Source organism: Eleginops maclovinus, chromosome 10 (genome assembly GCF_036324505.1).
Source record: "Eleginops maclovinus isolate JMC-PN-2008 ecotype Puerto Natales chromosome 10, JC_Emac_rtc_rv5, whole genome shotgun sequence".
NCBI classification, from domain to species: Eukaryota; Metazoa; Chordata; class Actinopteri; order Perciformes; family Eleginopidae; genus Eleginops; species Eleginops maclovinus.
Genome location: NC_086358.1, coordinates 14,269,488 through 14,295,562, shown reverse-complemented (window position 1 = coordinate 14,295,562; position 26,075 = coordinate 14,269,488). Strand labels below are relative to the sequence as shown.

General features: G+C 37.9%; 2 protein-coding genes across 2 annotated transcripts in view; both read right to left on the bottom strand.

The window, feature by feature from the left end:
* Positions 1–14,009, bottom strand: part of ank3b (ankyrin 3b) — a 142,345-nt gene extending 128,336 nt beyond the window's left edge. Inside the window, exon 1 of the mRNA XM_063893314.1 lies at positions 13,743–14,009. Coding sequence (XP_063749384.1) covers positions 13,743–13,778 — 36 coding nt within the window. The 5' untranslated portion in view covers positions 13,779–14,009. The remainder of the gene's footprint in view (positions 1–13,742) is intronic.
* Positions 14,010–16,882: 2,873 nt separating this feature from the next.
* On the bottom strand, positions 16,883–25,864 carry acsl5 (acyl-CoA synthetase long chain family member 5). Its single transcript, XM_063893020.1, has 21 exons — positions 25,730–25,864; positions 24,467–24,635; positions 23,931–24,042; positions 23,608–23,672; positions 23,412–23,513; positions 23,223–23,322; positions 22,737–22,915; positions 22,562–22,594; positions 22,417–22,468; positions 22,004–22,077; positions 21,841–21,918; positions 21,619–21,753; positions 20,822–20,956; positions 20,636–20,731; positions 19,905–19,977; positions 19,328–19,416; positions 18,840–18,956; positions 18,438–18,581; positions 18,246–18,347; positions 17,455–17,526; positions 16,883–17,037 (listed from the first exon to the last, which is right to left on the bottom strand). Exons 2-21 carry the CDS (start codon positions 24,620–24,622, stop codon positions 16,903–16,905), a joined length of 2,049 nt encoding a protein of 682 aa, XP_063749090.1. The 5' UTR covers positions 24,623–24,635; positions 25,730–25,864; the 3' UTR covers positions 16,883–16,902.
* Between the last annotated feature and the right edge of the window lie 211 nt (positions 25,865–26,075).

The following is a 26,075-nucleotide window of genomic DNA, read 5'->3' as shown; positions in this document are numbered from 1 at the left end:
ACACTTCCTGGCTGAAGCGATGGTCTCTCTCTCTCTCCCGCTCTCCCGCTCTCCCTCACTCACTCACTCACTCACTCACTCACACACTCACACACTCACACACTCACACACTCACACACTCACACACTCACACACACACACACACACACACACACACACACACACACACACACACACACACACACACACACACACACACACACACACACACACACTTCTCTACCTGTCAGAGCTGTGGTCGACTCCCACACACTCCACAAGTGAGAGCGGAGCAGCAACAAGCTATGGGGGCTTCAGTTTATTAATAGCAATCAATATTGGCAGGTGTGTGTGTGTGTGTGTGTGTGTGTGTGTGTGTGTGTGTGTGTGTGTGTGTGTGTGTGTGTGTGTGTGTGTGTGTGTGTGTAAATAGAGAGGGAATAGATTCTTTATCAAGTTCAGAAAATGTGCTTGTTCATCTATATTTGTGGGGACCACTGAGTTTGAGAGGACCGTTTTGGGTCCCCTCCTCAATTTAGGGAGCTGTTTGTACAGCATTCCAAATCTTGATTAAGAAGATAAACATCAGCAGACTCAAAATATATTTAAAGTAAAAACGTACTCATTATGATTTAGGGGAGTCCCCCGGGCCACCTTGACAACTGGGGTCCTCAGATCAACTGCAAAGGGGCCCTTCCTATAACTGCTTTTTTCTATATTGAATTAAAAATAAAGAATAATAATCTAATCTCTCTTAAAATAACCATGACGGTGACATAAATCCAACATAGCAATAGAAATGTACTAGCTTATTTGTAAGCTAGCTAACATATGCTATTTTACTGTGCGGGTCGCCATCCACATCATAGCAAACTAGTAGCAACGACTAAGTGTTATTGACATTTTCAAAAAATGCTTGTACTGTATGAACCAATTTCTTACATGGCCATGTGGGTCACTAGCACATTACTATTGTGTGGGTTTATTAGGAAACTCAATTGTCATGTTTAGTAGGGGGACCCTGCTACATCTCTTTTAATGTTCAGGTTGATTAATCCCTAACAATCAGCGGGTCTGAATAAGAGAACGGCTCATTGGCAACGACTACAAAACACCAACCAATTTTTACATTGTTGAATGGTCGCATTTTTAATCACATTGCAGACCAAAACTGAAAAATATATTTGTTTCTTTAGTCAAAGATGTAAATTAACTACATGAAATAATAAAATAAAATAACTGTGTTTGTAATTTAGCTAAAGTTGCATACTTAAGCTAAGAAGGAGATGTGCATAATGTGATTACGTTATGTAAATTAAAATAAGTCAACCTTGAATGATCTGATATAGATTGATTATATCCGATATTCAAAAGGTTCAATGTTCAAATTGACAATAAAACATGATTATTTAGTCAAAGTAACTCAAGCTGTAAAAATGAATGCAGTGGAGTAAAAATGTTTAAGTAGCTTTTATAATACTTTTAGGGCTGTACACAAAACATCCAAACATTTGGCATTCATTTTTATTTCAGTGTTGCCACAAAGAGACTTTTAGGCATGAAAGGACTATGAGTTAACTTGAAAGTCACTGATGAGCTTACTAGAGTACGAGTAGGATTAAGAGAAACTTAAACGTAAAGAGGAAGCGATAGACTACTTTTGAGCCGAGCAGGATAAACATGCCTCAACAGCCCCTTCCAATTACACCTCCCTCTGTCTCTTCCTTATCAATAATGGAGAAAAAAAGGAAAACCCCTGGTGACAGATCAATGCGGATTACTGCTTTCTCTATGTGTGTGTGTGTGCGTGTGTGTGTGTGGATTATGCCAGTGTGAGCCACTTTGCCCAGTACAATTAAAGCTGTATCATCCATTGACAAGCATGGGAGACTCTAGGGTTTGTATTCAGGGCTATTCATTATTGTTGCTCTTTATATGGAAAGGGCACACACACTCGCTGCAAAGAGCAATAACTCCTGTGTGTTTCGCTTTTGCTTTTTTGCACACACAAAGCTGAGATAACAAACAGTATTAAGGGTGTCTATGCAAAGATATCCATGTCAATATGCAGAATAATGTCACCTGCAGGCTTAGTATAGTTTAATCACTGCTTTATGTATTCTTAGAGTCAATATTAATAGAGAGACAGGCTTTTCAGGTTTACCGTCTTTCCCTGTCTGAACTGAAGAAGCCAGTCTGACCTCTGGTGGCCAAGGCTCTCTACGACAACAACAACAACAACAACCATCCATTACATCCTAAAAAACAATCAATTCTGACCAAATTCTATAATAAATATTAATTGTACAGACAATAATAATAAAGGTAACTTTCTTGGTGATAGTTTTGCCCTCGCCTATAAGGGCGACAGGAGATGTTGATTTGGTGAAGGACTTTATTCTATTGGAAGTTGTTGATTCAAGGTCAAATATAGGGATTATTTTTTATACTTGATTACTATTGTACAAAAGGTTAAGAGACTGTGATTAAATATATTATTAAAGGGAAGTTCTGAGGTTTACCAAAAGACTAACTCCATGTACTTGACAATGTAACAGCCTTACATTGTTTGGAATAAGTATAATACAAACCAATGTTCTTAATACTTAAACTAAACAAGGTCAAGCTGTCTTATCACTATGGACAGCTTGTTTGTATTTGTTTTCCTCAGTAATGAGCTTCTCCTTTATTTCCTTTGTGTACTTTTTTGTTGTGTTTCTAAGTGTACTCAAAAGGAATAATCCATAAATGTTGCAATAAATGCAACAGTATTTAATCTTAAACATTGACCTCATCCTGCTCTGGTAGGTGTGAGCAGAACATTATCCAATAAAGCCATTGCAAGTTTTTTTAATAACCGGCACCTACAATCACACCCAATAGCCTTCTCTGCTTAATAGTCAATTAAGCAGCGAAGTCAATAATAACCATACAAGCAAACATGCATTGTGCAAGAAACAATATGTGTTACTTACTAATGTTTTAATTATTAAATAATCAGAAGAACATTTTAAATGTCAGAAAATAGTGAAAATGTCCATCCCAGTCGCTTCTTCATGTCAATGTACGTCAGGTACTCAGAGATACTCAGTTTAATAATATAGGCAACACAGGACATTTGGATCTCCATATTTGAGAGGCTATAACTATTTTTCTGACATTTATTGTATTAAACAAATGACTTATCATTTCAGCCTAACGCATCAAATAGAAGAACCACAAACCAGCTTAAACAATGTATTGTCCTCTGCGTTTTAAATAAAGATGGAAAAACCAAAACATTTACAGAAATATATATCATTAGATTTATATCTATTTTCTTATGGTTTCAATTTCAACACATAGTGTGCCGTCTTTCATCCACCTCTCTTCCTTCTCTCTTTTTCAAGCCCTGTCTTTCTGATGTGTCTCCTCATCTCTTAGCCTGAATTCAATATGACAGCCTCAAGCACACACACATCCCCCCCCCCACACACACACTAACATGCCTCCAAAGCAGTTACATCCATGCACCCAGAGGTTACACAATACTCTTATGGCTAGTATTCTCTTTCAGTCAGCCATTAAAGGCCTTCTGGAAAAGGGAGTGGTTTTATGTCTCCATAACCGTAAATTATAAAAGGGAAAATACAACCGGTGGTTACAGGAGATAGTGGTTAGTAAGAGCCAGTGGGTTGCTAATGGAACCATAGCAATCAGCTCGGTAGTGAGATATACAAACAAGTATTGAAATGGGTATGGAAATGTTAAGATATGGAATAGAAAGGTCAAAGCGCTAATGTATCTTCACAGAGTTAGAGAGTAGACAGATGGGAAGCATCAGAGAGGAGACAGTAAAGAAGAAGGTCTATCTTTAGCTACGTGTTTATACTGTGAGATTTGTATGTTACATTCCTCATCGCCGCGACGACCATCAGGTGCGCGTTCACAGTAGACAAAACAGTAATGTTCTCATGTGCTTGGTTGGTTTTTGTCAGAGGGGGTGTGAACTTTGACCATAGAAGCATTTCACAGACTACTGGCTTGTGCTTATGTGCTTATGCGTATGTGTATGTGTGTGTGTATGTGTGTGTGTGTGTGTGTGTGTGTGTGTGTGTGTGTGTGTGTGTGTGTGTGTGTGTGTGTGTGTGTGTGTGTGTGTGTGTGTGTGTGTGTGTGTGTGTGTGCATGCGTGCGTGTGTAGGCAGATCTAAGAAAGAGTAAACACAGTTCACTATCATTTTTTGACCAGTAACATCTGAAATTGTATGGGGTAAACTGACTTTAGAAACAGCATTTTCACATCAAACTGTTTCTCTATCTTTTATAAAGCCTAAGAAGGCAGTTTGATTTCCTAGTCACTCTTTTCCGGCAAAAGTAACAAAGCAGGAACTTGGATTAAGGTGAACCTGAAGAACAAATGCACATTTTAGTCCTACCTCCTACCATATTATTTATTGCTGTGTGACCTTTACCCTTAGCATTATTATGTCATCCACCATATTACATACCCCCATTTCTTCAAAAGCCTCCCAAAAAACAATCACAATATGGACAGAAAGACTGCACGTTTTAAGACATAGAAAAATACTGAATTCAGCCATCCTCTGTCACTCATGCAGGGGTTTGTTGTGCTGGCAGCAGGCTGAGCACCATCAATGTTTTCCAGCATTTTCTATGGGATCCCAATGTAGTCCGAGACCAGGTGAGATATATCATTTAAGGACAGTATGTCGTGGGTCGACCTTGTGTTCACATACCAGTTGTGCGTGCCATGCAAACCTTCAAAGGCAGGCGCCCAGGAGGCATCCTGATCAGACGCCTGAAGCGACTGAACTGGTTCTGTTCGATGAGAGGGAGCAGCAGATTCAAGGTCCCTTTAGGATATCTCAGTCTGTGTCTAAGCCCATACACCCTGCGGATAACACACATTTCTGCTCCTTGTATCGGCAATATCATTCTTTCGTCACTACCCAAAGCTCATGACCATAGATGAGGATTGAAATGGACATTTTACTGTTGAAATCGAATGCTTTGCCTTTCAGCGTGGATCCGTCTTCACTGATATAATAGTAGCATCACTGCTGTGCATACAGCCCAATAATCACTCACCGGTGAACAAGACCCAAGGATACTTGAACTCCTTCACTTGGGGCACCAACTCTCCAAACCCGGGAAGTTATGAAAGAAATACTCTGCTTGGAATAATCATCTGTATAGGATTCAAGGTGATAGAGAAACATTTCCCCTTCAAGGTCTAAAGTTTGAACCGCCTACTAGAATCAAGCAGAAACAAGAATCAGTTAAAAACACTTTCGTTTTAATCCATAACGTGTGCCAAATCCACCTGTAGATCAAGTTTGCATTCATCTGTTATTGCAATAAATCAATTTCCATTGTTTTTTTCAAAGAGTTTGGCAGGACCAAAATGACCTTGCACTCAATGAACTAGTTTCTGCTTGTCAGGGAGGTTTATTATCATCTCCAAACAGTTGACTATCAGAACTAATAAAAAGCAAACAGAGAGGGTAAGGGCACTGGCGGGGTTTCTCTGTTTTCTAAATCTATAGCTATTATCTAATTTCAAATTAGTTTGATGGGCGATTGTATTTGTGTGTTTATTTCTCTGTTTCGGTCTCAGTTGGAGTCATGAACTCGATGTCTGTGCGAACACTGGAGGGTTGTTTGTACGTGTTTGTGTGAGGTGTGGTTTTGCACTAAAGCCTGTGATTTGTGCGTGAGTGTTTCTTAGAGGGACAACACTAACAGTGGGTTTGACATGGATGCTGATGTGAGCTAATGAGCTGCTGGCTGCGATACCATGGAAGAAGAGCAGGCTTGTACTCTGGTTGTACAGTAAATCACCAAATCTGTGACGCTCTTTGCATTCGGGTAATGACTGTAGTTTGTAACCTGGGATCAACTTTATGTTCCGTGCAATTTCACTCCCACGTATAGGCCTATTCTTACTTCACAATGTGATGTTCACGTTCACCAAAAGGCCTTCTTACAATCCCTGAAGCGCAGGTATGAGCTTGTTGTGGGTTGTGAATGCAGCTCATGAAATTCCCTAGTAATAACAATATACTAAGCATAAAGCAATAGCACAATAAAAAAGGATCATGATCCTTTTTTACAAATGTATGGCTGTTTAAGGGCTTGTTTGAAGGTTTATAAAACACTTAAAGCATGAACCTTTAAAAAAATGTATTTCTGTAAATGTTTTTTGCTGGTTTCCTGATCTTTAGGAATTTCAATCCAACCATAGCCACCTGATAAGATCATTGTTTCGTGTAAACGATGCCAAGAACATTTTTTTCTTTTCTCAGTCAGTATCTGTCTTCCCTGAAATCAGTTGTTTCCCTCCCCTTCATTCCACTTATCTCATTTGTCCTTATCCCCCAATAAATATTAGCATCACACTAGAGTGGATGTCTAAATATTTGCCCATATTCAACTGTACTCCACTGTAACACGTGCACACGATCAGTGATACTCTCTGCATATTAATGATATCTGTGAATACAATCTCCATAATGACCAGCCAGGAGGAAGTGAGCCTGCAGAGCCATGGCAATAGATGAATCCCCATGGAAACAACCAATGTGGCATGATTTTGCCATGACAACCACATAAACTGTGAGCATTATGTTGGTTGAACCAATCATAACTTTAGAAAGAAGGCATCGTGTCACAATATATCAATAATTTGTGAATAAAACATTTATTCAAGTACTGAACCTATTTAGATACTTGAACATTACATGAGTATTTTTCCTTTTTTGCTCCTTTAACTCCTACATTTATTGGATAACTTTATTAACCTTCCATATCATGGTTTATTACACAACATAAAAAAATGCATAATTGTATTAGTGTATACTAGAAGGACACTCAAAGCCAAAGACCTCCACCAAATGCCAAACCCTAACCCCAACCCAAACACAAACCTAACCCTAACCACCCATGTGAGTCTACAAAAGGGAGAAATGTTGCGATTATTTTCTAGAATCATTCTTTGGTCTATAAATTAGTCTGTAAATAGTGAAAAATGTCCATAAAAATTTGAAAGGTTAGGTTTAAAGTCATTTTTGGCATTAAAAAAATGGTTTAACAATAAATTAATTAATACATGGTGAGAAATGATTTTCCGTAAATCCACTTATCAATTATGTGACTAATCGTCGCAGCATTGAGCATTTAAACATGGAAGAAACTGGGGTCATCTTTTTTTTTAACCTGGTAAAACCTGTTCGACCGACCAATCAGACAAGCCTTTTTCAGCAACACCCCAGATAAACACGAGTTAAGTGTCAGAGGAAAAGGTTAACCAATGCTCGTAAAGTCAAAGAGCCTCAATTACACAGAAGAGAAGGAATCACGCACGCACGTGCACGCACACACACACACACACACACACACACACACACACACACACACACACACACACACACCTATTGAGAAAGAGCAGACACACAAACACCAGTCACAAAGAGATAGACTTTCCAACGTCCCTTGATTTACAATCCGTCTTTGTCTCTCAGGACCGGCGCACTCACACAATGCTAATGGCAGCAAAAAGGCCACGGTTCCACGCCTAAAATGGTCTCATAGCCAACCACAGTGAGCCGCACGGTGACAGGAGCAGAGCTGGAAAGTTGGATCCAGAACCACTGTCTACCATCGAGCTGCGTTGTCTACCCCCGACGCTCTGACAGCTGCAACATCTCGACTCTTTTGAAGCCTCTCCTGCCATTACTACAATAATATATGATGCTCAAACGGTCAGTTGTATCATCAGAGTATTATCTCTGGTAAACCGCTGGGCCCTTGATGAATTCATTTGTAATGCTGTAGGTTTGATTAACTGATGTTTCATTTGGCCCTTCCAAATCATTTTTAATGTCCACTTACATGTCTTAATTTGTAAAAGGCATATTGGAGGTTGGGTAACTGAAATGTTTTATGTCAGGTCACAAACTTTAACTTAAAGAAACATGCATTGGGATTAGACAGTGTGACTAGCGTGGACTTCCAAGTCCAAAAGGTACAAAAATGAAACAGTGAAGGATACGTTCAAGTTTAACAGTAACTGTTACTGTCACACTGAATATATCATAGTACATTTCATTTTTTCAATTATTTTAAAACATTAACATGAAATAAATCTCATTAAAAAGGTTTAACTTACTTTTAAAGTCATTCAAATATAAAGACAAATGCTGCCACTAATAATATTGTTCATATAATATTGCCTCCTTTAAGAATTACAGAATAACCACGAACACTTTTTTATAAAAACCCAAAAATAATATACGTTGTTGGAATTCACAACCTTAACTTGTAATAGATAACTAATTGACTAATTTAATTCAAAAGTGTGTAGTGGTTTAATATTCCACTGCTTTTTTACTTGGAATTATAATGTTTGTATTATATCTTATTTAACTTTATCTTTTTTTGCACATTCTTACTTTTTGTGTTTGGATAAATATTACATTTTTTAAATAATTTATTTTAAAACAGAACAACAGAATGCAATTTCCCCGGGATAAATAAAGCTTCTCTGATTCTGAGTGTGATGTTCCTGGCTTGTGACCCACAATGAGGAAGCCATTCTTGGAAAACATTGACCCACATTCACCCTCTTGTTAACCCATTCATAAAGAAGCACAGACCCCCCCCCCGCCCCGTACTGTATAACACCCTGGTGTCAGCCAGTGCTGCGACCCTATGATTCCCGGTCATGCTGCTCACACACTGGTGCTCATTCTTTCATTGATCCGTCCATTCTTACAATCCGCAGATGTTCTTTTGTCAGTCATGGAGCAGCTAACCCAGAGTGACTTCTCCGTCTCATATAGAGATGCATTATAAACCAAGAAGCCTGCTTTTCTCGGACTTCCTTTAACATTCATTGAAATTAAAATACAGAGAACCAGTCCTTTGGTACAACCTACTTCCATCACTATGGAACGCGTTTCATTTAAAACAGACACAACATGATAAATAAATCTGAGCTTTCTCTTTCAAAATGATTATAATACAAAGGTTCACGTTTGATATGTTGCTGCAACATCCTTTAATATTCTGCACGATCATATCAAAGCCATATCCGATGACCTACCTGGAGCTCTGCCTAAACTCACATTGTGATTGTTTCAACATCTTATCGTCTGTCAGACCTTCAGGAATTCAAAAGAGAGATTCAGATATGACACACACCTTAGGGTAAGGCATATCTGGTCCATCTGTAAGACCATTATTGTATATGTTACATTATTAAATAGCTTACATCCTGATCTCTGCATTTAAACCGGTCTAGGTTTGAGGATGCAGCTGTTTTTATTCTCAAATATAAAAAAGGTTTGGTTAATGTGTAAATACAATTCTTTGGAATAAACCATTCTTTATTATGTCAATGTGTAACAGCTTAAGTTAGGTTTTTGTGCAGCCAACAATATAATAAAATCAGGTTAATAATTACTGTCTGACTTGTTATCGGCCCTTTTATAACATGTCCACATTTTTATAAGTGCCTGTAGAACTAAACAATGATCATGATAGTGACTGGTAAAGACAATGTTCTGGAGTTTGCCTTTTATAGAAATGTAGTCATCAAATGTTCAGTTTTAAAAAAGTATCCTGAAACAAACCTGTGTGAGTGCAAGGATTTGTTGAATCCGAATAAGACGTGGTTCACAGATGTTATATTTCAGTTGCAGACACATTTTTTCTTCATAAATAGTGATTAGGCGGTACTTTTTATTAGAAATTACTAACCTGGACAAAACAAATATGTTTTAAGAATGTAATGGCAATATAATTACTTTTTTCATGATAAGGAAATGTTGTTAATAAACTAATCAGACCAGTATTAAAATGCAATTTTCAATTATTTTCCCGCCAAAAAACCTGCTCTTGCTTGGGGTTTATAAATGATTTGTTCTTGTTCTCGGAAGTATGCACGTTTTGTCTAGTTTAATCCAGGATATTCGCAATAGTACCTTTCACCTTCCCTCTTGATCTATAATAAATTGCATTTTTTATTTATCTAAAGTGGCGATAGTAGGCTGTTATAGCTTACTGCCCTTTAAAAAGGGTGAACATTCTTAGTAAACAGAGATCTCATGCACTGGCATTTTTTCTTGTGTCTGAGAGTCAGAGTTAATAGCTGCTATTCAGTTCAAACAGCCTCTGCTCTGTCTCGCCACGGCCTAATGTGTGTCTGGCTCAGCTAGTCACAGACCAGTACACACACACGGTACACACACATTCATATACCAATGCTAACAGACAACAGTTGGTGAAAACACATTCTAATGCTACTAACCTGACATATATCTATACTTCACATGGTACACCTTAGTGTGTGATAATCATAACACCACCACCGTGTGTTTACCAAATGACAGCTTCATCCTCTCCATAAACAAACACTACACTCCGTGACTTGACATTACCTCACCACAACTGAGGTCATGTTTACTCATCCCATCTCAATCCCCCGCACTGAGAGCCAGTGAGGCTGAATCAGTGAGCGCGCTCCGATCATGCAGCACACTGAGTCAGCTGAACTAGACTTTTCCCGTTACAATGAGCACTATGAAAATGCTCATGTAGTGTAAATGAATAACAAAAATTAAAACGCAGACTAGGCTAACCTTTTGTGTTCTCGTGACATTTTGTTATTATAAAAGAAGAATATATAAATAATGATGTACTTTTTATTATTTGCCGTTTATTAGAATTCTAATCAAAAAGCCAAAGATATTAAGTGTACCACAATATAGAAACAGGAAAATCCTAGGAAAGTAAATACTTAGCATTTTTTAAAATAATGTATGTCAGATATATGTCTATTTATCATGATCATTTAGATACAAACATATATTTAACATACATTAGAGACGTAACACTCCATTTATTGATTATTTGACCGTCGGAAAATGATCTAGCAATAATGATAAACTGAGGAAAATATCGGCTTTGCATTTGGTCGATCACAAATTGAGATATTTGAGAACATTATCTTGAGTTGAGGAAACATTACAGGTAGTTTTAATTTCTTTCTGACATATTATGGACAAAACATCACTGCAGTCGACAATATAATTGCCAACATTTTAAAATCTCAAATATATCAATGTTGCTAATAGCCTCAAACATCTCAAATCAGTGGAGCTGTAGCTGAAACCAAATGCTGATTCTGACACGAGCGACCATCAGCATTCCCAACAACTAGCCAAACCTTGCACATAAATATGACACCAACAAAAGACATTAAATGACAAACAACTTTCTGATCAGATTCAAACGTATTGGCAAAAACAGTTTGATCATAACTTAACCTTTTCCCTGTTTTAATAAAATAAAAGGAGAAAACACTTCATAATGTATGTTTGACTCCAGAACGCTCTGTACTGTACATGTACACACAGCTCAGCAGCTGGGGTGTAATCTCTGTGTTGTCCATTGGCTTATGACCAGGATTTAGGTGGAGCCTCATAATGTTTGCTCTGCCACACAGTGTCCTGACAACAGGCAGTTATTCCCACCACCACTGAAACCTTCCATTACCATCACAATCTGTGGTCAAACATTAATGGACAGATGGCAGGAAGCACAGACAGATAGGAGCACAGACAGATAGGAGCACAGACAGGCTATCAGAAATCATCACCCACTTATCATTTCTTTAAAGGACACACAAGATCAGGGAAAAGTTCATTAACTGCATTTAAAAATCATTATATCAGTGTATCAGTACTTACACTATTCTTTATAGGTGTGCACAATTCAAAAGTTCTACTGATGTTTCAAATATGTAGGCTCAGGAGAGATAAAAGGCAGTTGGTTTCTGGCAAGAGGCCATTGTTTAAACCCTGTGATGCATTTCCAAGTTTCATTTCACCCTCTCCACTCAGCTTCAAGAAGATTCCTTTGATAAAGTGATCACTTAACACATTTGGAAAATCAACTCTGTGTATTGAGCATTGATCGCACCGACATCACAGATATGATACAACAAACTCTTCATGATTTGTTCAAATATGAAATTTAGCAACAATCCTTTGAGGTTGCTACTTGATTAAGTGACAGTACACCTATTATTTATTTGTCAAAACAACAGTCAGAAGAATGCTTTAATACTAACTACCAAAGTGGTGGGTCAACATTAGTGTATTTGCCTTTTTGGACCAGTATAATGTGTGAGGTTTCATCTGTTCCTCCATTACATCATGGATTGTACAACTCTCCTTTCATTATCAACCAACACTCATTGCAAAACACAGGTGAGAAATACTCAAAGCTAGTTGAACTATGGACAGTTTCAAGCTAAAAACTGATGATGAGCCAAAACTACATGTGGTTCTGCTGATCTGGTCATTTCACGAGGAAGTCTAACATTTTTACAAGCAGAAACTGCAAGCCAACGAACATTGTGCGTAATGATTCATGTATGAGGAAAGGTAAGCTAAGAAATTAAGAGGGAGAAAGTAAATACTGACACATCAGGATTGAATGAAAAGAAAGCCAAAGCAGTCAGACAGACAGACATTGATTGACGTGTCATTGATTATTTACTGATAACACAGACTGCTTGTTTATTTTCCCGCTGTAAAACTCGTTCTACTGGGTCAAGGTTAACACTGGTATGTACTACTGATATACTGTTCATCCAAACGAAACATGCAAATCACATTTTCCCAGGGACATATTGCCTTGTATGACAAGTGGTCCAAAACATATTTGGTTTACCATCAAAAAAATTGCCTTCACATTATAAATTCTGAATATCGTACATTTAAGAATACTTCAAAGATTAACCATGGTTATCAAATATGTTGCAGATTATCTATTTCATTCATTGTCAATCTCTCAGCTCTATACGTCAGGCAACAACATGAACTCCATCAAACCATGGTGATGGATAACACAACTGATTCCATTTGAATACCAAACACATAGGAATGGAAATCAATGGCAGCTTGAATTGTGGCTATACCATGTCCAATAGATTACACCAAAATATACTACATTTCTATTGAAAAACTTAACAAATCTCTCAATGCCAGACACCAATGACTTACTTGCTTTAAAAATAAAAGGAAACTTAATGGAAAAGGCTATGCAACTAATGTTAAACTTGCCTAAAGAAATGAATTGAAATCGATGGCTGGCTTTAACAAGTGCAAATATAGTCATTAAAAAACAATGTATATTGATATGTAGGCTAACTAAGATGCTTAAACTAGGTTTATAAAAACTCATATTGTCCTTTAATTATTTTTTATTCATTAAAAATAAAGCTTTTTATAAATAGCCCAAGTATTTTCTAGGTTGTATTTATGTGGTGCAATAATTCAGAGTCAGATATCCTCAGTCATTCCATAGACTCCTAGCAGGTCAGAGCGGAACTCAAACGGTATCAGTGAATTGACTTCAATCAATTTCAAACTTAACCGGGAAAACGATAATATGAGAACCCACAAAACCCAGCCAGCCTTCTGTTGCAGTAAGAGGATGTCACTATTTGCATTCCATAGTAAATGACCCATACATAGCTGTAATGGAATACTTGCTCTTTTTTTGTGTTATTTTCCCCGCAGAGTAGAATACGACTCCAAGGTAGGAACTTTGAGAAAAAGAAACACGTTTCTCAACGTTTGTATTTTACAACTTTTACAAGCGAAGACAAAGCAAAACAGGGAGAATAACGCTTGCATTACGCATGAAAACTGTTATTATAGCAGCCGCAGGACGAGTAAACTTCAGCTTACCTGCTCCTCGCCGTCACCTGTGGCGGAAGAAGCCATGTTGAAGAAGCTGCTCCGGTTCACAGGTAACTGTTGAAAAAGAAGTTCAGGAGGAACCAGCTAAATCCTTGCACCGACTGTAAAATAGTGTAAACGCGTAAGAGGAGGTGACATTTGCGGGCAGCTTCACCCTCTGACTTGCTGGCGGGTTTGGTGTCCTCAGGTGTCCCGAAGCAGCCCGGGGAGAGAGCGGTGTGTCCCGGTGTAAACTCCAGGTGAAGCGGAGCGGTCTGCAGCTGCAGCCCTGAGACTGAGAGGAAGCAACGGGAAAGCTCAACACAGGGGGGCAGTGTTGTTCACGGGAGCTGCAAAGAGTAGGCTAAACCCAAGGGTAGAATGTACAATTACCCAATTAGTGTAGGCCAATTCGCTTATAATTTAGAGGTACTTAGAAGGCTAATTTGAGCTCTTTGTACTGAGTATTTCAATGTATTGCTTTTTAGTCTAACTCAACTCCTCTACAACTAAGCAGAGTGTATAGTAGGGGAGACCAGGGCAGTTTGGGACACAGCTATTTTCTGGATTTTTGAAAGTTACACAAATCGAAAAATGTAACTTCAAAATGTTTGCTTTATTGGCCAGCACTAATTATTGGACGAAGTACATATATTTTGTACTAATTTGTATTTGTATAGATACAGTGCTCTCTCCATAACCCAAAGCATTCATCTGGTTGCATCTTAGAATTTATTTATTTTATTATCTTAATAGTTATCACAAGATCCAACAGTATTTAATTGGATTTCACTTTACAATATTTAACCTTAATTCTGTTGTTGTTTATTTTATTCTGTTTACATGTACATATAATCCTGCATTTACTTGGTCACTTTCAACAGTCTCTGCATAATTTGGCCTATTGTATTTAGTCATTTTTCTGACAAGTAAAGTATATAGTTAACTTATTTACTTACTTAATCTGTACTACTTGTAGACTGGTCTAGCAATATAACCTGCACTATTTCATTCTAATTTATCCTACTCTGTTACATTTTGCTCTATTTTTAGTTTATTTGTATTTATTATTTTGTCTTGTGTCCTATGTTGCATTGTTGGAGGAGCTTTTTCATTGCCATTACTACACTGTAGCTACTGTGCATATGAAAATAAAACCATGGAATCTTGAATCTCTATCGAGAATTAGAAATAGTCCTTATAGGCTTTGTGTCTGCAGTGGTGGGAAAATTACTCATATTTTTCATATTTCCTGAGAGTGTTGCAAGTAAGTCCTTCTTTAATATTCTACTCATGATTCGAAAAATCAAGCCATGAGTGCCATTTTTTCATTCATTCTATTTAACACTGATATAAAGACGAGCCTTGTCAGCATCAGCACATGTAATGTTGGTGCTGTACCACATGAGGGCATTGTAGACAAACAAAAAGCTGAAAATGTTTGCTATCCTTGAACTTTAATTGACCAGCTGCATCAAGTGACATCATTTCCAACTGTAATCCTTCCATAGATATTGAGCTCAAGAAAATGTGAGTATGTGCACATCGTTCAGGAGAAATGACATGCACTTAGTCATGCAGCTGTCTACATTAAAGGTATAATACCTGTATTTACATTTGTCTGGTACTTTCCTGATTAGTAGCTCTTCCTCTGTTCCACGAAGGTCTGTGATTTTTACTGTGTGGTCTATAGATATTTTTTGAAGAATCAGTATTATTATTCCCTTTTTATTGTTATACATTTTATCGTTTAAATGTTGTTCCTTTCATATATGTTTCATGTCTTTTTTTAAAGCAAATTAAGTTTATTTCGACTTTACTTCAACCCAAAAATGTAAGCGTGTGTTTTCCTGTGCGATCTCCAGCTGCTCCACAGGTCAGAGTTCACCACTGAGCAATGTTTTCATTTGGCCAAAATAAACTGTGTGGAACCGTGTTTTGAAATTGAGAAGTTATATTTCTAGTATGTTTCATCAGCATTTCAAGCACACTTGCCACAAAACTGCAGCATCCCTCCCACAGCACCAGTTTATGAGCACCGATTACATCTTTGAATTTATGTTCTGTGCAAGAGAACCCTTTTAAAATGAGATCAGCATCTCAAAGGGTTCTGTCCTGTAATTGAATTCTGAAATACAATAAACATTAATAAGACCAGAAATTTGACCTTACGTTCTATGCTTTCTCAGTCTTTCCCTTTTTCAATCAAAATTCATGTTTTCTTCAACTTAAAGGAGGTACTATTTTGGGGTATTTCCTTTCTTGTAGTGTGTAATTTAGCATTTGTGCATGTTAGTGTTCTGCAAGGACCAAAATCCCAAAATCCAGAGGGAGTTTCTCTCCCACACTCTCCAACCCCCTGCCTGAAATGCCGCCTTTGGACTGCTTTGTTTACTTCTGTTATCAAGTGATATCACGTTGTAACACTTGTGCTTCTATTGGCTAGCGCTCTAACATATTGTATGTGATAGGCTAAGGGGCGGGACATCTCTAAGTGGTTGACCAATCACAACAGAGGCTGCCAGCATGAGAAAAATAAAAAGCTTTCTGAACATTAAAGCATAACAAATAAGAACCTGAGAATGAGCATAAAAGGGACCCTTTTAACAAAAAGTCCAATGCTGGCTTTCACATTTTGTGATTCCATCAAAGCAAACTATTTCTTTAATTCCCATTTGACTCAAATTGTATGTATATTATTTTAAGAGTGTGATTTTATTTATCTTTTTGAAGTCTTTGAAAGTTTCAATCCTGTTTCAACCAAGTAAAGCACTTTGTTTTGAAAAGTGCTGAATGAATACAGTTAACAATAGTTATAAATGACCAGTCATTCGAAGGACATTTCTACACAAGGGAATTGAAGACTTTTATGAAGGAGATCTTATGTTTCTAAGTCTTAAAGTTGAGGTCAGATTGCTTTGATCGAACTGGGACTGTGAGAGGATGATTCACTCAGGCATTGTAGCCAAAAAGTCTGTCCAACTAACCCCCAGGATGCAATGAACATTTTTTTCTGCACAAGATGACTAACAGAATCTGATTGTCTTAGATGAATGAGGGCTCTGCAGCCAAAACGCTTCTCAGAACTTCAGAGTTCTTTAGAAAGGCTTCTGCACTAGAAGAATAATTTCATTCAAAACAGGAAAAAAGATGGTGGTGTATTCATTTATTAGAGGTTAGCATACAGTTTGTCGATCTGTGGCTGGAAGAGATTTTTGAGCTCGGCCCTCTTGGCCTTCAGGGTTGGGGTTAACAGACCGTTTTCGATGGTGAACTGCTCTGGGTGAAGGTACACATCTTTTACCTGCAACAGGGAGGAAGAGGAGGAGAGGTACAGTGCAGATGGTTAAAAAGTTTGGATACAAGATTCTGTCAAACATGCAAACTGAAAAAAAGCTTGGCTTGGTTTAGAAGTTGTTGATCTGGTAATAAGAGACAGATTTGGGGGATTTCTGGTCAGTGAGGAGGAAATGAGTCAAGTCTCTGACATCTGCATGGTCTCGAACAAAACTGAACAAACACTTCTCCTTTTAACCACTAGACGGTGAACTGAGCTAGGTTTAGAGAAATGTGTAGCACAGGCAAAACCCAAAGTTTGTAAACCTAGTAGATCCCCCCAAAAAAGGTATCACCAGTAAGAAAAGCTGAAACTACCCTTAATAAAAACAGACTTGAATATTCATAACAGTTGTTTCATTTTGGAAATCGAAGCAGTGATTACCTGCTCAAAGGACTTCAGTCCCGCCTCTTTGCCCAGCTTAGTCATGTCTGACAGAATGACTTTCTTAATTTCCTGTAAACAAAGAAAAAACATCTTCACAGTTAGAAGTCTTCCAATAAAAATACAAAAAAAAAGCTATTTGGCCACACTGATCTGGTTTAATACTCAATTTGGTTGCAGGCATTGTGTTTTATGAGTTTTAGATCAAGGAAAAGACTAGTGATAATGATCATGTTTACTTCTCTGCTGGAGTTTGGGTAGAAAAGTACAACATGCAGACAGGAGTGGAAAGAAGCTAAGTACATTTGCTCAAGTACAACTTTAAGGTACTTTACTTGAGTATTTAATTCTATGCTTAACCTTAACAGATTTCCAGTGGCAAATACTGTACTGTTTTAATCACCACATTACAGTGGTATCTACCTGACCCATTCATTTTCAAACCAAATATAATTATTTTGATTACATAAGATTTAGATACAACTATATTAATCCTGCAGTTAACCGACCTTAATGTATCAACAATAACATTTTTGATACTTTGTGACATTAAGCAAAACTAGTTCTTTTACTTTTTGTACATTTCCTATATTTACATGCTTATAATTTAACTTTAGTAACATTTTTTATTCCTACACTACTTTTAAATGTGTATGTGAGTAAAACATCTGTGTAATTCTAGCACCACTGCTGCACACTGAACGGCTTTATAGCAATACCATATTGTTTACCAAGGTTAGTTAGATTTCTACACCATGAGAGTAAAGGCCTCCTACACACAGAAACATTACCGTGTTTTTGCAGAGTTCTTCAATGGGGCCATTGCAACCAAGACTCTTTGCCAAACCTGGCAGGGTGTCGGGATCAGGGACCACGATGGCGATCAGGCAGGACTGCACACACAGAGGACACCAGATTATCCATCAGAGTCAGGGTGTTTGTGCTGACTGCATACGCACGGACTGTAAAGATGCTGCTCTTACCTGTAGGCTGTCTCCGTGCACAAACACTTGGGCCACAGATCCACTGCGCACATATACGTTCTCAATCTTCTCTGGCGCGATGTACTCCCCCTGAGCCAGCTTGAAGATATTCTTCTTCCGGTCAATGATTTTCAAAACTCCACTCTATTGAAAACATACGAGAAATCAACATGTTTCTTCATTCATGAAGCTCTTTGATTCCACCTTAAATCCCTTGGTCACACACTGAAAACAATCGGCCACTCTCACTTCAGGGCTTCATCCTCAAACACACTGCATCTGGTTCATGGGAGTCTGTGGTTGCACTGATTCAGTTTGTGGTAAATGTGAACCAAACTCATTTACATTGTAGAGAAACAACATTTACTGGAATGTTCCCATTATCTAGGTTTTGGTTCTTACCGGAAGCCATTTCCCGATGTCTCCGGTGTGGAGCCAACCGTTCTCATCCAGGGCCTCTGCAGTCGTCTTTGGGTCCTTCAAGTATCCTTTGAAAACATTTTTACCCTTGATACACACCTGAAAGAAGAGCAATAAATATAATTGTACATGTTCCTATAATCCGCATTATAAGTTGTGGTGAACTAAACTGAAATCTTAAAGTCTTTGAATTGAAGTATTTTTTAGTAAAATAAAAATACAAAGTTTAATGTGTGATAAATGCAAATGCAATGCAAAATAGTGATTAAAATAGAAACATATACATTCTAAATGTACCTGAGTGAATCAGTGATAGTTTTCTGTACATTATCAAATACATTGAAACTGTTAATAGATCATTTGTCATACTTTTCACTGTTGCATGTTGCCAAAACAAACATATATAGGCTAAAAACTAAATTAAAACAGGGTTCAAGCAATATAAATCTTCCATAATTCCATTATCTTACCTCTCCTTCTCCGTTTGAAGCAAAGTAGTTCATTTCTTCAACATCGACTAACTTCACAACATTACAAGGCAGCGGCACCCCAACATGCCCTGTTGGTAAAAAGGTTGTGTAACATGATTTCTTACCTATAAAATAACCAAATATCTTATAGTATTTAAAGTTGTGTGAACATGTGATTTATAGTAAGCAGAGGAGGAAGCAGTAAGACTCTTTAGTTAAGTGCCACCCTGCAAAAAATGCACTGTAAAAGTTAAACTCCTTTATTTTAAAATATCATTCAAGGACAAGTACGTAAGTATAATCAAAAATAAAAAAATCAACAGGGCTGCAATTAATGCTTTTTTTCATTATAAGATATTTGCTTGATTCCATTATCAATCCATATATCAATGAATGCATTGCAGAGGAATAACATTCATTGAAAACATTTTCCTTGTGTTAAAAAGTCAAATGTAAATACTGGATCACACATTTGAGTTATTTTTTTAGTAAACATTTGCTACCATTGTTTATATGGCAAGTTTAACTTTATATCAGCTTAGGAATTGTGTGGCAGGTGAGATTAAACTGTGTATACCTGAGGTGGCGTCTCCCGGCATGGTGAAGGTGCAGCCGGCAGTGCACTCCGTCTGTCCGTAAGCCTCAAAAATCTGAGAGGAGAAGCCGAATCAGAGAGAGGTTAAAGTATATTATGACAGCAGGGAGCGGTCAGATGAGCGCTGCTGTGGTTCAAACTACCTCAAGTTTGTGACTGCTCTTAGAAACTGAGTCTAATTGGCAAAACAATGTGGCCAATCATGATCACAGAAATGTTGTATTTAGGGGATTTAATAACGTTTGTACGGAGGTCATTCTAAGGAGGTGTGTCTGTTTGAAGGAGGAAAAGTTCTGACATCTTTTATAAGCTTCCTAAAATGTTGATTTGCAGAATGGAAAAGAAGGTGTTGCTAGGAAAGAAATAAGTACATATATATAGAGAAGAGTAGAATAAATAATAAGGGAGATAAACAAAACTAAAGTAGGTGTAAACGTAAAATAGAACTAGTATACCAGAGGATTTAAAGATTGAATTACACCAGACAAAATTATAACATGCAAAGTTTTCCAAATAATATAGAAAAAATATGACTACAATATAGTGTGTATACAAATCCGTAACAGAACAGGATAAAATACATAATAAAGTATTATAAGTATTAAAATATAGAAAATCAGTCAATAAATTCAAGATCAAGTAAACAGGACCCGCTTGAAATAACACATTTCCATTTAAAAAGGTTAACCTTTGACAGGATCAATGTCTGTTACCTGGCAGCCCAGAGACGCCCGGAGGAAGTTGAGCACAGAGGGAGAGATGGGTGCTGCCCCCGTCACCATGACCCGGACTCGCCCCCCCAGAGACTCCTGCAGTGCAGATAGAGCGTGCTTTACATTCATGACCTCCTGTTTTCTATTCCTTTACCCGCAGTTAGCTGGACAGAAGAGGTGCTGTACCTGGACTTTGTGGAAGATGAGTTTGTCCCAGATGCTGTTCTTCCTGACGATGCCCTCCTTCACTTCAGCAAACTTCCTCTCCACAGCGAAGTTCAGCAGCCACTTCTTGAAAGAGGTTTGGGCTCCACTCTGAACCTGTGGTTGTGGACGTTTGGTTACAGCTGATAATATAAGAATTGTGGGTTGATTTTAAAAGGACATTGATAAGAAAGAGGTGGCTCATGTGTCAAATGTGGAATATTCAGATCCTTTCGTTCTGTAAAAGTTCTAATACCATGCAAGAAATGACGTTACCAGTCAAAGTCCTGTGTTAGAATTTGATACTATGCAAGCAAGTAATAAGCCTAGAATCAGGAAAGTTCTTAAAAGTGAAATGACCCCTGTGACTGCTGTATTACATATTGCATCATTTAAATATTAAAACTTATGCACACATGTAAAAGCAGGATATTCCAGTTATAGTTGCTCATTTCTAACTTTTAACTAATGATCACTTTCATAATGAATTAATCTTCGGACTCCACCATAAATCAATTGTTTAAATTGGTTTTAAAAAGTTGTCAGAAGCCAAATTAATATGTTCACCAAGTTTGTTTTGTCAGCAGAACAGACCAAGATTCAAATCATTCAAAAATATATTAAAATTATGAAAAAGTTAGAGGCAGAAAATATCTATGAATGTGTGAAGTGCAAACCATGAAATACTTTTGAACTGAAACATTTGAAAGCACTTCAAATGAATCTTTAGTGTACAGTTATTAATGTATAGTTCATTTCCAACGCTGTTGATCACTGACTTTGTCGTAGACTCGGTTGAGGAGTCGAGGCACGACGGGGAAGATAGTGGGCCGCAACGTTTTCATGTCATCTGGCAGCAGTCTGATGTCTCCCTGGAAGAACCCAACCTTAGCTCCGGCCCCATACATCACCATCTGCAAAAAACAGAAACAATTTGGAGTCATCCTCGAAATATCTAATAGTAATACAAGGACTCTAAAAATGGTATTATCAGATCTCACCTGCACCACTCTCTCGAACATGTGTGCTAAAGGCAGGAATGAAATGCTGACATCCTGAGTGGATGGAACAACAGCAACCTGCGGGACAAAGCTAAGCTGTCAGCAACACAGGCTTACATAATGCTTCATTCAAATATGGCATCTTGTGGTTATTAAAACATACTTCAAAGCTTTTGATGACACCCGCAGCGTCAGAGACCACGTTCTCATGGGTCAACATCGCTCCCTTGGGGTTTCCTGACAGAGACGAGAAAAATATTTCACCTTTCATGACAGATTATATTTCAGATAACAAACAGGTAGGCTTTTATAGTAATTTAGTTGACAGAAAAACAGAACACACACACAACACGTAGCAATATAAGAAAAAAGAAAAACAGAAAAAGGTGGACGGACCAACGACATGACGTCAATAGTCTATAATAACAAATAATGGCCTAGTTTGCTTTTCATGCTTTTATTGCTCAGTCACATGTAAGAATCAAACATTATGAAGGCACAAGACTGTTTTTAATGTTTACTTCCTTTCCTTTAGTATTAAAATGAAACCCCGCTGATAAATGTGAAATGTCTCACCTGTGGTGCCGCTGGTGAAGCAAACGATACTGAGATCCTCTGGCTTAGGAGGCTGTTGGAACATAAAATGACCACATTAAAACAACATGCAGCTTGACAAATCTCATAAAAATGGATTACATGATGAAATCAGAATTCAACTTACAACTGGCTCATTGTGATTACTCTTCCCCAAAGTCTGGAGAACACAAGAAAATAGGCATTAAATAAAGTTGATTCTACAGCCTATTAGTTGTTCAGAAGGGGAACACAATCGCAATAGAAGCCAGTTTAAACACAAGCAATGACTCAGCACTTATTTGTGTTAATGCAAGCATTACCTCCACATCCTGCATGGACACGATGTCCACCCCACACTTGGTTCCCCGCTCGACCAGCTCAGAAGGGAAAGGGTCCATGATGATGATGGTTTTAAGGACCGGACTCTGGCCTCCCTCTCGGTTCTGCAGCAGAGTTTCTGCTTTCTTCTCATTGTCGCACAGCACTGTGGAGATCTCCGCTGAAAAAGGAAGCAAACATTTGTATGATTTAAATGGACTGTATAATAGAGGCAATAGCTGATAAAAGTGCTGTTAGGGAGGAAGAGCTTACAAAATGAGTAAAAGACAAGTTTTATAAGCAGAACTAGTGCAATACTCCTGGTCTTTGTCTTGTGATTAATCTTCCAGAAGTGATAATCAAAAGCCTAGATTGAAGGAGCAAGTGAGGTGAATAAGTGAGAAGAGATTACAGATCCCTAGAGGGAGGAGTGAGCTGCTGGACTAGGTTATTAGCCGCATTAAGAGTGCAAGAGAAGCTCCAATTACCTTGGTCGATAATGAACACGAGAGCTTCAGGACCCAGGGTGTCGTACAGGGGAACAGCTACCATGGAGTAGGTGTAGCAGGCCAGTTCGCCAATAATCCACTGCAGGGGACGCATATAAAACAGAGACAGCATTTAGAGTGTTGTGAGAAAAAACACCCCGTAATCCCGTTAGCAACGCCCACACTCACTTCAGGTCTGTTCTGTGCAAAGATGCCAATAAAAGTGTCAGAGTTGGGCTTCAGTCCTTTATGAAGAAGCCCTGACCCTAGGTGCTCCGCTCTATCAGACACCTTCAGGAACAGGAAGTGGAGTAAAGGTCAGCTGGAGTTCACAGCAGTTCATATTAACTTTGTTGTTTCTCAAATTTTTGATTATGTTCTTTACCTGTTTGTACTTCAGCCACTGGTACGGCTTTCCGGTTTTTCTGTAGCCCAAGCATGGTCCGTTGCCTGAGAATGAGATGACTTTAAAGACCATGACACACCAGGCAGATTTTAAGCGAGCAGTTACCATTGCACAACACCTCATCAGCATATTTAAACATGTTTTCAGAAAACGTACAATTCACAAAAAAATGTTCTTTAATTCACTGGATTCCCATCTTTAGTCTGAAAGTGTTTACAGAGGGGTTTGTTCATATGCCATTCATAGCCGTATAAAGAAATGGTATTGCTAAAAATGTGGAAAAACGGTTTATCCAATATCACCTGAAACCTTGAGGCCCCTCTGAAAGACCTCATACAGTGTCTTGGCGTCTTCATGGTAATACGACATCAGGTTGTTGTTATCCTCAAGCAACGTAGTCTTCCTTGCTCCATCCTGATGAAAACATCAAGCAAAATCAATAATAAGGATTAGAAATGTTTCTAGAACCTTTAAATATGCTTTACAGATCTATGGAAAAATAATATGGACAAACACAAAATAAGACTAAAAATACTATATTTATATACATTGAACAGAATACATCAAATGTATTGATGTATATAATAAAAACAACTTTAAAATCAGTATACTTGCACCATACAAATACACATAATAAACAGCAGCAGCATCATTTGGTCTCTTTTTTTCAACCTACATGAGTGGTGGAGATTAGAAAAATACAAAGTACCTCAAGTGAACTTTCTACCTATCATCGCTAAGGTCTCAGGGACTATATATGAAGATGAACCATTGAACTCTTCCATATTGTATGTTACACTTATACTACTAAAACAATGGACAGCTTGGCGCTCTCTACCTTGATGCCCACAGACTGATGGTTGAGGTCTACGGGGCTGCGCAGTGGGCTGGGCCGTGTGTTCAGGTAGAACATGGTGGCAGCGGCCAGGGCAAACAGCGAGATGATGGCCGAGGTCGGGAGGGGCGAGAATAGCAGCTGGAGTAGGGAATCCATGGTGCAAGGTGTGCTGGGACGCAGAACAATGTTAATTGAAGATGTAAACACTTTGACATATACAATTGAGTTTATTTAAGATGTACTGTCTATTCTGCAATTCTGAGCTCCTTAACACTTCAAATTGTCTCCATACTGTAATAACAAAAGGTCAAAGTCAACACGACTTGAGCAACACTTATTGATAATCTGTCCAGATAAAGTCCCACACCTGACAGAAAATACGACAAGAACAGTAAAAGCTGCAAAATATTGATTATTTACATACACTGTTAAACAAATGCGGCTTGATGTAAAAAACATGGGGTAACAAATAAATAGTTACTCTTCTTAAAAATAATCAAATAAAGTTTTCTTGACCTTTGACACAGTTTAGGTCACAATTTTGAACTGCACTGAGCTCAAGGGTAATCATTTTATGAGACTGATTGGGAACAAGCCCGTTTTATAGTATTAAAGTAACGGCCAGCGCAATAGGAAAAAGTAAAGTACAGTCGCATACCTTAATATTACAGAAAATGACTAATTGACTATTTTTCTTACTTCCATTTGGCTGGTTTGTCTTGTTTTAATAATACAATGTGATTTTAGTACATTTGATTTCTTGTTGGTGTGTATAGTATTGTTATTGTTCATTGTGGACCACAGGAAGACTAGCAGCACTTATTTATTTTAAGTGAACAAAGAGCACCTGTTGGCAAAAATCTGAACAATTAAAACGTTTTCATATTAAATGCACCTCCTGATCTTATTTGCTTGCACCATGAAAGAAAAGAAGCAAGTTATGCAAGAAAACTTAAAATATAACTAAAGGCTTATAGAAGAAATCTCTAAGTAAACCAAAGTAAGCAAAACCAAACTAGCAAAGACATATTTTTTTAGAACGCAGAGCGAGTGTGTGCATGCAAGTACAGTCAAATATTGGGAGGGAGAACGAAGGATCAACTATTTTCAAATATAATCAGAATTCATCAGTTTGTTTATCAGCATACACTTGAAAGGTATGAGTGAGACAGACTGAAATTCAAATTGCAAACAACTTTATAAAATAAATAATTTCACATCTTCATTATTACTGTTGAATGCATAATGCCACAGCTTTCCTACCTGCTGCTGGTCCTCTCAGGTGTTCCACTCAGCTGTTCCACTCTGCTCTCAGCTCACTCGCAGGTGTGTGTGTGTGTGTGTGTGTGTGTGTGTGTGTGTGTGTGTGTGTGTGTGTGTGTGTGTGTGTGTGTGTGGTTTGTTGTTTGTGTGAGCACAGCAGATCTTCCTCCTGTGCTGTGAGAACAAGAACTCATAAAGACAATCTGACCGTCAGAGGAACCTTTGAACCTTCCACCTTCACGTCCACTGATAAAGAAACCTGACTTTAAACTGCTCCGAGTTGTATACGCCAAGATATTAAAGTGTGCATTTTGCAATTTATCATATGTGTATTTCAAAACCATCA